General features: G+C 41.1%; 1 protein-coding gene across 4 annotated transcripts; it reads left to right on the forward strand.

The window, feature by feature from the left end:
• The first annotated feature begins 5,663 nt into the window (after positions 1-5,663).
• LOC135102364 (zinc finger protein 425-like) lies at positions 5,664-14,774 on the forward strand. Of its 4 annotated transcripts, none has more exons than XM_064007494.1 (7): positions 5,664-6,461; positions 7,698-7,803; positions 8,498-8,620; positions 8,844-10,201; positions 11,207-11,363; positions 11,693-11,848; positions 13,007-14,774. In XM_064007494.1, exons 4-7 carry the CDS (start codon positions 9,843-9,845, stop codon positions 13,325-13,327), a joined length of 993 nt encoding a protein of 330 aa, XP_063863564.1. In that variant the 5' UTR covers positions 5,664-6,461; positions 7,698-7,803; positions 8,498-8,620; positions 8,844-9,842; the 3' UTR covers positions 13,328-14,774. The 4 variants fall into 4 exon arrangements, with proteins under 4 accessions (XP_063863564.1, XP_063863561.1, XP_063863562.1 ...); XM_064007491.1 differs by having other exon boundaries at positions 5,664-6,457; XM_064007492.1 differs by having other exon boundaries at positions 5,664-6,457; positions 7,701-7,803.
• The last annotated feature ends 923 nt before the right edge of the window (positions 14,775-15,697 follow it).

The following is a 15,697-nucleotide window of genomic DNA, read 5'->3' on the forward strand; positions in this document are numbered from 1 at the left end:
CTGATCTTGCTAACTGCATGCCTCCCCTCCTTCCGCGGCCTCGCTGCACAAGACTTTCTTCTTTCTCTCACTCCTATTCTGTCCACCTCTCTAACGCAAGAGTTAACCAGTATTCTCAATCATTCATCCCTTTCTCTGGTAAACTCTGGAACTCCTTGCCTGCTTCTGTATTTCCACCTTCCTATGACTTGAATTCCTTCAAGAGGGAGGTTTCAAGACACTTATCCACCAATTTTTGACCACTGCTTTGACCCTTTTAGGGACTGGCATTTCAGTGGGCATTTTTTTTATTAGATTTTTGTTGCCCTTGGCCAGTATCCTTCCTACATAAAAAAAAAAAAAAAAAAAAAAAAAAAAAAATGCTCTTGAATCTTTCGAGTTTTCCACCATCTGGCTATGACAACAGAGTCACTCATACTAAATTTATCTATGCTGTATACCTCTCATCTAACTCCTCTGACTATAAGAAATTCTTTCACTATTTAACTTCCAAAGTGGAGCACATTCTGAACCTCTTCCCTTTTGCAGAGATCTCCATTCTTGGAGACTTCAATGTTCACCACCAGCCTTGGCTTTCCTCTCCCTTCACTGACCATCCTGGTGAACTAGCCTTCAACTTCGCTATCCTTCACGACCTAGAGCAATTGGTGCAACACCCTACTTGTATTCCTGAGCGTCTTGGAGATACGCCCAACATTCTTGACCTTTTCCTGACTTCTAATCCTTCTGCTTAAGCTTTTTTTTTTTTTTTTTTATGTAGGAAGGACACTGGCCAAGGGCAACAAAAATCCAATATAAAAAAAATGCCCACTGAAATGCAGTCCCATAAAAGGGTCAAAGCAGTGGTCAAAAATTGATGAATAAGTGTCTTGAAACCTCCCTCTTGAAGGAATTCAAGTCACAGGAAGGCGGAAATACAGAAGCAGGCAGGGAGTTCCAGAGTTTACCAGAGAAAGGGATGAATGATTGAGAATACTGGTTAACTCTTGCGTTAGAGAGGTGGACAGAATAGGGGTGAGAGAAAGAAGAAAGTCTTGTGCAGCGAGGCAGCAGGAGGGGAGGCATGCAGTTAGCAAGATCAGAAGAGCAGTTAGCATGAAAATAGCGGTAGAAGACAGCTAGATATGCAACATTGCAGCGGTGAGAGAGAGGCTGAAGACAGTCAGTTAGAGGAGAGGAGTTGATGAGACGAAAAGCTTTTGATTCCACCCTGTCTAGAAGAGCAGTATGAGTGGAACCCTCCCAGACATGTGAAGCATACTCCATACATGGACGGATAAGGCCCTTGTACAGAGTTAGCAGCTGGAGGGGTGAGAAAAACTGGCGGAGACGTCTCAGAACACCTAACTTCATAGAAGCTGTTTTAGCTAGAGATGAGATGTGAAGTTTCCAGTTCAGATTATAAGTAAAGGACAGACCGAGGATGTTCAATGTAGAAGAGGGGGACAGTTGAGTGTCATTGAAGAAGAGGGGATAGTTGTCTGGAAGGTTGTGTCGAGTTGATAGATGAAGGAATTGAGTTTTTGAGGCATTGAACAATACCAAGTTTGCTCTGCCCCAATCAGAAATTTTAGAAAGATCAGAAGTCAAGCGTTCTGTGGCTTCCCTGCGTGATGTGTTTACCTCCTGAAGGGTTGGACGTCTATGAAAAGACGTGGGAAAGTGCAGGGTGGTATCATCAGCGTAGGAGTGGACAGGACAAGAAGTTTGGTTTAGAAGATCATTAATGAATAATAAGAAGAGAGTGGGTGACAGGACAGAACCCTGAGGAACACCACTGTTAATAGATTTAGGAGAAGAACAGTGACCGTCTACCACAGCAGCAATAGAACGGTCAGAAAGGAAACTTGAGATGAAGTTACAGAGAGGATAGAAACCGTAGGAGGGTAGTTTGGAAATCAAAGCTTTGTGCCAGACTCTATCAAAAGCTTTTGATATGTCCAAGGCAACAACAAAAGTTTCACCAAAATCTCTAAAAGAGGATGACCAAGACTCAGTAAGGAAAGCCAGATCACCAGTAGAGCGGCCTTGACGGAACCCATACTGGCGATCAGATAGAAGGTTGTGAAGTGATAGATGTTTAAGAATCTTCCTGTTGAGGATAGATTAAAAAAACTTTAGATAGGCAGGAAATTAAAGCAATAGGACGGTAGTTTGAGGTATTAGGCTGTCAGGTTAGACTGTCACCCTCTATTCTCCTTTGGGCTCCTTTGACCACGATCTCATATCTGTATCTTGTCCTATCGTTCCAGTCCCTCCTCAGGATCCCCTTAAGCGAAGGTGCCTCTGGTGTTTTGCCTCTGCTAGTTGGAGGGACCTCAGGAGGTATTTTGCTGATTTTCTTTGGAATGACTACTGCTTCTGTGTCAAAGACCTGTCTGTGTGCTGAGCGCATAACATTGGTGATAGTATCTGTCATGGAGACGTACATTCCTCACTCTTTTTCTCGATCTAAACCTTCCAAACCTTGGTTTAACACAGCTTGTTCTCATGCTATACATGACAGAGAGGTGGCCAGCAAAAGGTACTTAAGCATTCCATCACCAGAATCTCATGCACTTTATATTCTGCCCAGAACCATGCCAAGTCTTCTCCAGCTAGCCAAAAGTCCTTCATTAACAGAAAGTGTCAAAATCTTTCAAGATCTAACTCCCCTCATGACTTCTGGCATCTAACCCAAAATATCTCCAATAACTTTGATTCTTCTTCTTTCCCTCCTTTATTTCAACCAGATGGCACCACTGCTATCACATCTATTTCTAAAGCTGAACTCTTCGCTCAAACCTTTGCTAAAAACTCTACCTTGGATGATTCTGGGCTTGTTCCTCCCTTTCCTCCACCCTCTGACCACTTCATGCTACCTATTAAAATTCTTCACAATGATGTTTTCCATGCCCTCGCTGGCCTAAAACCTCGGAAGGCTTATGGACCTGATGGGGTCCCTCCTATTGTTCTCCGAAATTGTGCCTCCGTGCTTGCACCTTGCCTAGTCAAACTCTTTCAGTTTTGTCTGTCAACATCTACCTTTCCTTCTTGCTGGAAGTTTGCTTACATTCAGCCTGTTCCTAAAAAGGGTGACTGTTCTAATCTCTCAAACTACCATCCTATTGCTTTAATTTCCCGCCTATCTAAAGTTTTTGAATGTATCCTCAACAGGAAGATTCTTAAACATCTATCACTTCACAACCTTCTATCTGATCGTCAGTATAGGTTCCGTCAAGGCCGCTCTACTGGTGATCTGGCTTTCCTTACTAAGTCTTGGTCATACTTTTTTTCAGAGATTTTGGTGAAACTTTTGCTATTGCCTCGGACATATCAAAAGCTTTTGATAGAGTCTGGCACAAAGCTTTGATTTCCAAACTACCCTCCTACGGCTTCTATCCTCTCCGTAACTTCATCTCAAGTTTCCTTTCTAACTGTCCTATTGCTGTTGTGGTAGACGGTCACTGTTCTCCTAAATCTATTAAGATTGGTGTTCCTCGGGGTTCTGTCCTGTCACCCACTCTCTTCTTATTATTCATCAATGACTTAAACCAAACTTCTTGTCCTATCCACTCCTACGCAGATGATACCAACCTGCACTTATCCACGTCTTTTCACAGACGTCCAACCCTTCTGGAAGTAAACATTTCACGCAAGGAGGCCACAGAACGCCTGACTTCTGATCTCTCTAAAATTTTTGTTTGGGGCAGAGCAAACTTGGTATTGTTCAGTGTCTCAAAAATTCAATTCCTCCATCTATTAACTCTACACAACCTTCCAGACAACTATCCCCTCTTCTTCAATGACACTCAACTGTCCCCTTCTTCTACACTGAAAATCCTCGGTCTGTCCTTTTTTTATAATCTGAACTGGAAACTTCACATCTCATCTCTAGTTAAAACAGCTTCTATGAAGTTAGGTGCTCTGAGACGTCTCCGCCAGTTTTTCTCATCCCCCAGCTGCTGACTGCACAAGGGCCTTATCCGTCCATGTATGGAGTATGCTTCACATGTCTGGGGGGTTCCACTCATACCGCTCTTCTAGACAGGGTGGAATTAAAAGCTTTTCGTCTCATCAACTCCACTCCTCTAAATGACTGTCTTCAGCCTCTCTCTCATCGCCGCAATGTTGCATCTCTAGCTGTCTTCTACCGCTATTTTCATGCTTCCTGCTCTACTGATCTTGCTAACTGCATGCCTCCCCTACTTACGCGGCCTCGCTGCACAAGACTTTCTTCTTTTTCTCACCCCTATTATGTCCACCTCTCTAATGCAAGAGTTAACCAGTATTCTCAATCATTCATCCCTTTCTCTGGTAAACTCTGGAACTCCCTGCTTGTTTATGTATTTCCACCTTCCTATGACTCGAATTCCTTCAAGAGGGAGGTTTCAAGACACTTGTCTTCCAATTTTTGACAACCGCTATTCTGGGACTGGCATCTCAGTGGGCTTTTATTTTTTATTGGATTGTTGTTGCCCTAGGCCAGTGTCCCTTCTACATAAAAAAAAAAAAAAAACGCTTGTGCTACAGTTTGCATTACTTCTGTAAGACATTCAACTTTTAATTCTTACCTGCATGGTGGTAGTCAAGCAAGCACAGGTAAAATTAACTTTGGCATGCTTAGGTGTAACCATACTGCATAATTAGTTTAACTATGGCCATATATTGTTGCCATTAAAGGGATATTCACAGAACACTCCTTGCTGTCCTGTGGTTTGTACTTTGTATGAGGTCATTGATAATAAAATAAATCAATAAGTAAAAAAAAAAAAAAAAAAAATGCAAGAAAGGCAATTCGGTAAGATTTCAATGTAAATATATATGTATGTAATGCATTGAGGTTCAGAGTATAAAATCGGATGAAAATATCTTACGTCAGTTTTGACCTAAGATATACTGAGAAATGATGAGACGGAAAATACATATTTCATTGAAGAAGGGCAGAAGAGTTGGAAAAAATTAACAGGTTCGGGTTACGGAGAGGCCATCAGGCAGGTTCCTGAAGTAGAGGTCGAAGCATACATATTACGACCGGAAAATTGAGATCACTGGTCTGCGACTTTACATAAAGTCATTCAATTTATGAGCCAGGGATTTTTTTTTTTCTGTATTGATTACATAAACTTAATTAACATAGTGAATAAAATTCATACTTAAATTTGATAATGTGTAGCAAATTTGTTCTTATCACTTTTCGAAAGCGCTTTCCACTCATGACTGTGAATTATAGATCCAGATAGAAGCACTTCAGATCCAATTGTAAGAAGGGTGGCAGTATCTCTCGCGCTCACTATTTCCATGTATCCAACTGCTGGTTTTGTGTGTCGGCCAGTCAGCGAGCAGGCAGTGCCTCGTCAGCTCCACTCGTTCCTATTCTCTCACTGATGCTGCTCGCTCATTACTCATCGTTTTTGCACTCTCTCTCTCTCTCTCTTCATTATTGTCACAGATCAGGATAGGAGGATCCTGTTCAGGCTGTGTTCAGAAAGGACAATGTGTGAGGCGGGGGTTGAGGGGGGGGAGCTGACGTCAAGTGAACCCACTTGACGGATCAACGATGACGTTGCGTGCTCGCTGACTGACCCGTCTGTCGTGTGGATGGATGTGCGTCAACAATGCAAAAAAAAAAAAAAAAAAAAAAAAAAAAAAAAAAAAAAAAAAAATAGGGGTGTGGGGTGCATGTCCTTTGTAATCTTTTGACTTGTGTTAAAAGCAAGATTCTTTGGTTTTTAATCCCAGGCCTGCCTAACTTAGTGGGTTTTCTTGGAAGTACGAATATATTTCCTTTTACAAGCTGTAGCTGTTGTATTCTTAGAGATATTTATTTGATGACTTGACGGTGCTTCTCTAGTATGTTCACTCTAGGCTCTAAGACAGAATATGAACCCACTTCCGCGGTGACTATCTAGAAAGGGGAAAAAATAGATCCAGTCCTCTTGTAGCTTCATTCTCATTTCAAACCAGTGATCCCCCGCAATCTCACTTGAAGATCAGCCACCCTAGATTCTCTCACCTCAAGATTAGCCACCACCAGATTCTCTCAGCTGGAAATCAACCACCACCAGATTCTCTCACCTGAAGTTCAGCCACCATCAAATTCTCTCACCTGAAAATCAGCCCTCTCGCGCGAAACTGGGGTGTCAGGTCTTCAGATGAAATGTAGTTGTGTTTTACCGAAGATTTACACATATGATGGCAATTAAGTAGAAATAGGAAGGCATGTTTTATATAAGGATGGTCACGTGTAGGCCTGAGGTTTTCTTGCAGCTTCCTTTTGTTACGTTCTTGCGTTGAAGGGTGGCCCAACTTGCCCAGGATCAAGAGCCTATATCTTTTGGCCCAGACTGCCTGCCGGGCCGTGGTGGCGGATCGCCGAATGTGGTGCCGCGATGTAAACAACAGCAGAGGTGCCGCGAGTCGCTGCGGTGTGGTGAGGACTTGCCTCTGCGTGGCACTACTGTATAGAACTGTTTTTGTACGTATGTAGTCATATATAGGTAAAATTGTAGTTCAGCACAATACATCCTATCTTTTATTCCTTCTCTGTCCCTAACATGCATGGGGACTTGCTGGTGGGAAAGCGTTTTATTTATTTATTTTATTTTATTTTATTTTATTTTATTTTATTCATTTATTTTTCATTCAAAGGTGGGAGAAGCCAAATTAAGATAAATTTGGACATTCATGAAAAGTAGGGATTAGACGCAATAATATGAGAACTAGGGAAATTTATAGCTTAACTTTAAAACCAAACATAACCGGGGGGAGCGAGCCCGTTACCCTGCTCCCCCACCCTTAAAAGGATACAAACCAAAGTAGGGGGCCTCCCCTTCCATACACCCATGGAAGTGGAAGGTCCAGGGTGTGGTTGGTCAACCTCTTCTTAATCATCAAAGGGTACTGGTGCTACCAGTTGTTCAACACTTGGCAGATTTTGGCAAAACACTGTGATCTTAAGAAATGTACACCCAAGTCGTCTTGCTTATGGAACTGCACAATAAAATCCTGGTATTTAAATTTATGTCCACTACCCTTGGTTGTCCTTGTGACAACTTGTGACACCAAGTACCATTGTGGTTATTTGGCTAACTGTCACAGCCGTCATGTATAAATGTAGTGATCAGTTGAAAGTAATTGGCGACACATTGGCCAGAAGTAAACAATGTTCAATGATGTTGTAATGTATACATCAGTAAAACAACAGCTCCCATTAGTAGAATGAAAGAGGTACAAGTGAGCATGCACCATTCCATACTGGAAACTAACATACTAACACATGCACTACTGATTGAGTCAGTGTGGGGTTGAGAGAGAAAAGTGAGATGAATTTTGAAAAATTTGTTTGTGAGTTTTTTTTTATTATGTGCACCACTTGGTGTAACCATTAAAAGTGCTCCAAATTTTGTGATCTACAACTTGAGTGTAATCATAAATGTCATGGGTGCATTGCATTGATCCCATATATATATATATATATATATATATATATATATATATATATATATATATATATATATATATATATATATATATATACTCGTATATATATATATATATATATATATATATATATATATATATATATATATATATATATATATATATATATATATATATATATATATATATATATGGACTGCCTTCTTATCAATATTATAAGTCAAATTTAATTTTATAGTTATTGTTATTTCTATATTGTTAACATTCTTTCACAGCAGCAGTCACTTCAGTCACCTTTAAGAAGTGAAGGACACAGGGATGGGAGATGAAAGAGGATTATTTCAGCAGCTGATCAACAGCTTTGAAGCTTTTCTGTCAGAGGTAATTATATATGTAAATCCTTAGTAAACTGCATTACCTGGTTGATTAGTTAGTCTTTAGTTAACATGAAGGTGAGATAGCTGGTGGCAAGATGATGTTACCAATCAGCAGTACTGTTAATTAAGGTAGTATTTATTCACTTTTTATAATGAATGTTTTGAGGTTGATGAACAGTCTGAAACTTATTGAAGGGATTGATGAACTGATCACTGGCCTACACCTACAGACTCTGCTGTTGCAGTGCGCTTAGATTGGTCTTACAGTTTTAACCAGTACGTACTGTACATCTGTTTTCCATTTTTCCTTTTCCTATGGCCAGTAAGCATGGGAACCTGGTGGGAAGGTCTTTTTGGAGTTGGGAAAGCAATATGGAAAGATAAAAAGATGCCTCTCTCTCTCTCTCTCTCTCTCTCTCTCTCGTCTCTCTCTCTCTCTCTCTCTCTCTCTCTCTCTCTCTCTCTCTCTCTCTCTCTCTCTCTCTCTCTCTCTCTCTCTCTCTCTCTCTCTCTCTCTCTCTCTCTCTCTCTCTCTCTCTCTCTCTCTCCTCTCTCTCTCTCTCTCTCTCTCTCTCTCTCTCTCTCTCTCTCTCTCTCTCTCTCTCTCTCTCTCTCTCTTATGCTGTGACTTCACAAGGGTGTAGGTTCATTTTCCTTCTATACACTATTCATGACTTTAGATATTCCTCCTTTGACAGGCACGAGCTGGTGGTCAAGTGGAGAAATATATGTTGGAAGTGGTGGTTGGGAAGCAAGAGGTTGGAGCTGGACTGCATTCTGCCCTTTATACAGCTCTTGTCAGTCTTCTCCATACCTTGCAGGTGAGATGGCAAAATATTTGATGAAGTGATCATTTATAGTTTGTGTCAGGGATGGGAAGATTTCTGATAAAAATAGTAAAAAGTAATATCTTTAAAATTTTAATTGTAAATGCATTTTTACTTTATCAATGTCAGTACAGTACTACCCTTAAAAAATTGTAACAACTCTCTTACTTGTTTATTCATAGGAAGTCCAGTTACTTATATTGCCTGTACCCTGCAGGAAATTCTTGAAAATTGCTATGCTGAGAAGAAGCAGAATTTGCCATCAAGTGTGGCATGCCCCCTGAATTCAGGACAGTATGAACACAGTGGGGATGGTCTGCCTGGACTGGCTGAGTCTGGCAGTCAAGAAGAGAAAGTGGTATGTAAAACACCAGTGACGGTCTCTCAACCACTGCACCGTCTTTCCCCACCACTCCAGCCCACCACTAAGGAGACTGAGGCAGCCAATGTGTTGATGAACTTGTCAGGGAAAGCAACTGACAGAGGAACCCAACCTATTCTGGAGTCATGTTCCACCCCCACCACTCCCATCACTCAGGTTCTAGGTCTCAACTCTATTCATGTCCTCCTATGGCTCCTGGAAGAAAGGACCTTGGTAGTAGGAGGGAACCAGCCCCCTGTGATGAGGTGCCTCAGATCAACGAGAAGGACTTGTTACCATTGGCTACTCAGGTTCTGTGTCAGTTTTGTTCCCGTCAGTGTGAAGACCTAGTGGAGCTGCATGAGCATGTTTTATCAGCCCACCATGCTGCTGAGGCTGATGCTTCCCTTACTGTGCCCCAAAGGAAAGCCCAGATCTCCTTCAGGGCAGAAGAAGAGGAAAATGGAGTAGCTCCTGTGGAAGAGCAGGAGCAGAGACAGGAGCCAGCTGACTCTGACACAACCATGATAGTACTGTTTCCACAACCTAGCACTAGCCACAGTCAAGTAGAAAAGAAGTCAAAGAGGACCAACAAGTTAAAAAGAGGAGCTTGTGAATTAAGTAATGAAGGAATCACTACTGGGGAAAGTTCTCAGCAAGAGGAGGATTGTGTGGAGGATTGGCAATCCAGTGTGGTAGGTGATAGTTCAGAAACATCCCATTCCCAGCCTGACCTCCCACCTCCAACCCTTTCCACCAATAACCTTTGTGACAAGGACCAAGATTGGTTGAAGGGGCAAGCAGGGCCGTAGTGTAACTGAATTGACCCCTGTAGCCAGTGGAGATGCACTTGCAATGGCAGTAGAATCATCACAGATACGGGTATTAGAAACCAAAGTCACCATCCAAGTGTGCCTTGACTGCAGCTCTGGATTCACTGATCCTCAGGAGTATACAGGCCATGTGTGTGCAGCCAACCGACCCCTGGTTTATCATGGGTCTGATGGCTCTGTGACTTTGGCTGATGTACCTGCAGGCACCACAGCTCATCAGTTGCAGACATCTGACATGAGGCTTTTCCCAGAATTTTTTGTCCAGCAAACTGTTGAAAGTGGAGTTCGAGGTTTGCAAGTGGTGCATCTCTCAGGCCGTACATTGCGGCTGCACACTAACTGCCCTCTGTCCTACCTGGGAGATCAGCTGATTTCCTTCAAGTAAGTTTTAAGTTTATTTTGAGTGAATTCTGTTGCTTTTCCATTTCATGCTGAGGAGTTCAAAGAATATTAAATTACTGTGGTGATTCTGTATATTTTCTTTAGAACAGATACAATAAAGGTGCTTTCTTTTTGCTTAAATTTATACTGCTTGAATTTGTGGGTATGACTGTGTACCATAGTAAGGATGATGTATCCAGGAAATATGTCTGTAAATCAAGAGATTTTTCACACACACACACACACACACACACACACACACACACACACACACACACACACACACACACACACACACACACACACACACACACACACACACACACACACACACACACACACACACACACACACTGTGTAGTGTAGTAGTTAGCATGCTTGGCTTACAACCAAGAAGGCCCGGATTCGAATCCCGGGAGCAGTGAGGCAAATGGGCGAGCCTCTTACTCTCTTAATGTGTAGCCCCTGTTCACCTAGCAGCAAATAGGTACGGGATGTAACCTGAGGGGTTGTGACCTCACTGTCCTGGTGTGTGGTATGTAAGTGGTCTCAGTCCTACCCAAAGATCGATCACTATGAGCTCTGAGCTCTTTCTGTAGGGTAATGGTTTGCTGGGTGACCAGCAGTGTGATTCACAGTAGGTGAATCACACACACAGTGTAGTTCAGCTCACTCATCAAACAACTGAGTGTGCTGAGTTCTTGAGTTTGAGTTCTAGTGTGGCGAGGCAGATGGCAAGCAAGTTGGTACAGGATATAAGGGATGTAAGCTGAGGGGTTGTGACCTTGGTGTTCTGGTGTGGGAAATATATCCTAGCTTAATACACCACCCCTAATATTATGGAATTGTTGATAACTGGTCCAGCCATACAATTACCTTGTTGAAAAGTGTTTCACTCTACCTTCCCTTTTCATTAATAACCTACAGTCCAGTTAAATTAAATTTGAGTAATGGTTATCTTTGGCTTTCAATTAATATCTATCTCACTTTTGTTTCATCCCATAGGTGTCCTACATGTGAAAATGATAGTGACAGCCTCACACGCTTCCTGGACCACCTGACAGCTGGCCCATGCATGTTCCGGTGCCCTGACTGCCAGCTGGTGTACATCTCACTGGACAAACTCAAAAAGCACCGTGCCTCCCTTCACCCATCACTTGAGGTGAGACTTAATTCATGGTTTCCATGCTGAGTGATCTTAGTGGCGACTGAACTCAAACCTCAGAGTGTGTCATTCAAAAGATAAAGTATTGTTTCATTAATAGAATTTTCATGTATTTATTTTATGTATTTTTCCTGCAGTGTGCAGCAAGATTTATACTTAAAGATAATAGCAGGTCAGACAGATAATTTTGAAGATTGCATTTCAACTTTTTCCTAAGAATATTAAATGTCAGGTTTTTACTTCTTAGAACATGAGATGGAAGATCATATGAACAGGAACCATCTGTGTATGATTTATATCCTGCAAGAAATTCTCTTTCCATTCAGGACCGCACATGTCCCAACTGCCACCATGTCTTTGAGAAGCGACACCAGCGTAACAAACACCTCAAAACCAAGTGCTCCCAGCGCCATGAGTGTGTGGTATGCAACCGGCTGCTCAAGAATGAATACAGTCTTAGAGTTCACATGCAGTCCCATGAGGTAGTGAAGCAGTGTTGTGATTCGCATCATATAATGTACTAGGGAGGGTGATGTGATTTGTGACGTGCTGAGAAATAGCCTTTTCATTATCCTTATTTGGGATGTGTTCAAGTTGCGTAGGATGTTGCCCAATCGAATTAAAGAGTTTTATGTAATTATTATTTAGTTAAATATTTGAGGTCCTTCCATTGTTTGAAACATTTCTTGTAGTCCTTTTTTAAATTATTATATGTGTGGCAAAATTACACAGAATACAGGAAAGACTATTGGAGAAGAGAAAGGTGGTAAACTTGCAGTACAGTATAAAAAAAAAAGAAAAAGACAAAAACAGATAGTAATACAGTATTATGAAGAGGAACATTTAAGGCAACATTTTCTTACATGTAGTGACACAGTTGTGAAACATGGAGCAGGTTTCTTTTAGTTTTCTTTTCTTTTCAATGATAGCTGCAAAACAGATCAGTAGAGGAGATAGGAATAAAAGAGTAAGATTTATGAAATACTAATTGTAAAACTCCAGAATGAATAAGGAGAAATTCTTTGGAGAACAGATGTGTGTAGATTGTAAGCATTCCAAGGTAAAGCAAATAAAAAAAAGTTTAGGAGAAAAATTATATAGTACTTAAAGGAACAGAGTGGTATGTGCATGCATGTGTATATTTGTATGTGTAATAATAATAATAATAATAATAATAATAATAATAATAATAATAATAATAATAATAATAATAATAATAATAATAATAATAATAATATTTGGTATATTTATTGGCAGCCTTATTGTCTGAAATTTCATGTTACATATTAACTTACTAGTGTACATACTACATCTTAACTATACATTAACCCTAAGGAAGTATCTTACACAGAGATTCTATGGCTGCCACTTGGCAGTGACCAACCTGGTAGACCAAGCCCAGGATGATCAGGTCACCCTGTGTATTTTTCAGGAGTTTGTTTCTCCTCCCTAACTGTGCATGTGCGTGTATATTTAGTTGTAATTCACAGGCTCTGAGCTACATGTGTAGCCATGGCTCAATTTCTACATTTTTCCAATCTTTCCTGTCACTGGTACACAGTCCACTTTTGTACATTGCTAGCATTACTTTATGTTTTGCCATTAGTAGAGTTAAGATTAAGTGTTGGATTTTCTTCCAGGAGGAACGTAAGCATGTGTGTAAAGACTGTGGAGCTGCCTTCCACCGCCAGGCTATCTTAACAAGGCATAAAATGCGGCATACAGGCACAAAACCGCATGCCTGCCCTCAGTGTGACTCCCACTTCTACACTCGCCAGCACCTTCGCACACATCTTGACCGCCACAATGGGCTGCGGCGATTTCCATGCAACACCTGCAACAAGGCCTACTACTCTAAGCATGATCGTGACACCCACTACTCCAAGGTCCACTGCAAGACCCACCCTGCCCTCAAGGCTCAACCTGCACCAGAGGTTAGATCAGAACATGTCACTGAATAATGATGGGTAGTTTCTATAGCTTTGAAAATTTGATTCTGCTTTACATGCCATTTTCCACTTATTGTTAATGATCCTGTACAAGCAGAGATATGGCAGGGAAGTGTAAACAAGATTATAGTATTATCTTTTGAGATAGATGAAAGGGGAATTGCACCATGTTCTATGACAGACTGTTTTCAGTTTCTCACTCCCTGCTGAAGTTTTAGTATCTCTTGCTGTCATCTACAGTTTTTTTTCCAGTTACTGTTCTGAAGTCATTAACTGCATACCTCTTCCCCTTCCAAGAATTTTGAGGCACAAGAGTTTTTACTTATTCTCTTTCCCATTCTATCTATCTTACTGATGCCACAGTTAACCTGTATACCCACTCTCACCCCTTTCATTGGTAAACTCAAATTCTGTATCAATTTCTGTTTTTTCCTCCCTACACTCTGAAGTATTTCAAAAGAGGAGTATGAAAAACACTTCTGGAACTAAATAAGCCAACTTTTTTGGAAACTTTTCTATGACTAGCTTTTTTGGGAGTGGCAAAATGTAAAGGTAAAATTAGGGGCATATGTTGTAGCCATGTGTGGCCTTGGTACTCCATCTTTGTCTCATTGGCCTTTGAGTTTGTGGTGGGTAATATCCCCTGCCCTGAAACACAGGGCTGCTGCCACATCTGGGTTTCCACAGTATATATTCCTTTGGTTTCCCAAGGTGCCCATTTATTGACCAACCTTAAGGAAGGTTAAACAGCAGGGTATGTTGTGTGCTAGCCACCCCAGCTTGGATTTAAGCTGGAGCCTGCCAATTTATAACCAAGTGCACTAGCCACTGCACCACTGTGGTGCATAATGGCAAGATGAATAGACTTATTTTTCCCACATTTTACATCCTTGGCCTGCCTCCTTGATATAAAGAAAAGTCTCTTGATGTATTTCTAGCACTATATACCTTAGGCACAAGTTAAATTGGGAATGGTAGAGGGGATATAGATCTAGAGGTAAGATAAGCAATTTCTAGTGTCAAAATGCTGGAAGTTAAGAGGTTAACATTCCTGTTATAGCTCCTACCATTGCAGCATGCAAAGTGTAGTGCAGGTGTTGTGGAGGGATAACAGCTTTCTCTTGTGAAAGGTGTACATGTGTTAAAGGATGGTAAGTTTGTGGTACAAGTTGGTTGTGTGTGTGTGTGTGTGTGTGTGTGTGTGTGTGTGTGTGTGTGTGTGTGTGTGTGTGTGTGTGTTTATCCCATATTACTGATAGTTTACTCAGAAACCTGTATTCATTGTCTTATATTGTTTGTATGTACTTAAGTACATAACAACTTTAAATAGTCATAACTTTTAGTTTTATACATTTATTTAATTTGTAAGTCTTGCCTATACCTGCATGTTCCAGGAGTTGGCGACTAAAGGTGCTATTCCTCTGTACAAAGTGTACCTGATAAAGGTTCTTCACTTGTATTCAAGCTGTTTTTATACAACTCCAAGACAGGTTACATTTTGTCTGACAAATAATGACACCAACCAGAATTTTAGGCTCATCCTTGAGAAAAATAAGAATGCTTCACTGTGGTTCTGGTGTAGTAACTGATATATTAAACTCTCACTCCTGAGAGATCTCAAGGTTGAGAGAGAGAGAGAGAGAGAGGAAGAGAGAGAGAGAGAGAGAGAGAGAGAGAGAGAGAGAGAGAGAGAGAGAGAGAGAGAGAGAGAGAGAGAGAGAGAGAGAGAGAGAGTTTCATCTTCATTCATCCTGCAACCCTTTATGTAACAATGGAAAGGTATAGGATGCAAGCTGAGTAGCTGTGACCTTGCACCCTTGGCAGGAGAGAAACACTGGTAAGTGTATCTTCCTGTGTGTGTGTGTGTGCTTGCTGCAGGAGGCCAGAAGTGGTCTATGCCACACCCTGAAGGGTAAGCAAGGTGAGAGAGAGAGAGAGAGAGAGAGAGAGAGAGAGAGAGAGAGAGAGAGAGAGAGAGAGAGAGAGAGAGAGAGAGAGAGAGAGAGAGAGAGAGAGAGAGAATGCTACATTACCAAAAGGCATTCAGAGTAAAATGAGTTACCTACTCCAGTGGCACATAGTAAATTCCTTCCCATAATTTCCTTGTAGCAAATAAGTATAAAACACCAAACTGACTCATTAGTAACATCATTGTGCAACACTGAAAATAAGAAATTGCACTGCACATTATGTTTGCATGATGTTTTTGTAGTTTGCTATGACACAAGAAGCTTCATTTGTAGTTGAATCAAGAGACAGTTTGGTAATATGTATAAATTAAAACTACTTTTTGTGTATTGTTGAAGGAGCAATTTGTTGATGGCTGTTACCACAAATCTGGTCTGCCATCCATAGCAGTCACCTGTATCCTTTTCTCCTCCA

Source organism: Scylla paramamosain, chromosome 7, assembly GCF_035594125.1.
Source record: "Scylla paramamosain isolate STU-SP2022 chromosome 7, ASM3559412v1, whole genome shotgun sequence".
NCBI lineage: Eukaryota > Metazoa > Arthropoda > Malacostraca > Decapoda > Portunidae > Scylla > Scylla paramamosain.

Excerpts from the sequence above, each read along its gene's own strand:
- LOC135102364 (XM_064007494.1), top strand. The coding sequence starts at position 9,843 with ATGGCAGTAGAATCATCACAGATACGGGTATTAGAAACCAAAGTCACC. Across the intron at positions 10,202-11,206 it reads GATCAGCTGATTTCCTTCAA|GTGTCCTACATGTGAAAATG; the intron begins GTAAGTTTTAAG and ends TTCATCCCATAG. Across the intron at positions 11,364-11,692 it reads CCCTTCACCCATCACTTGAG|GACCGCACATGTCCCAACTG; the intron begins GTGAGACTTAAT and ends CTTTCCATTCAG.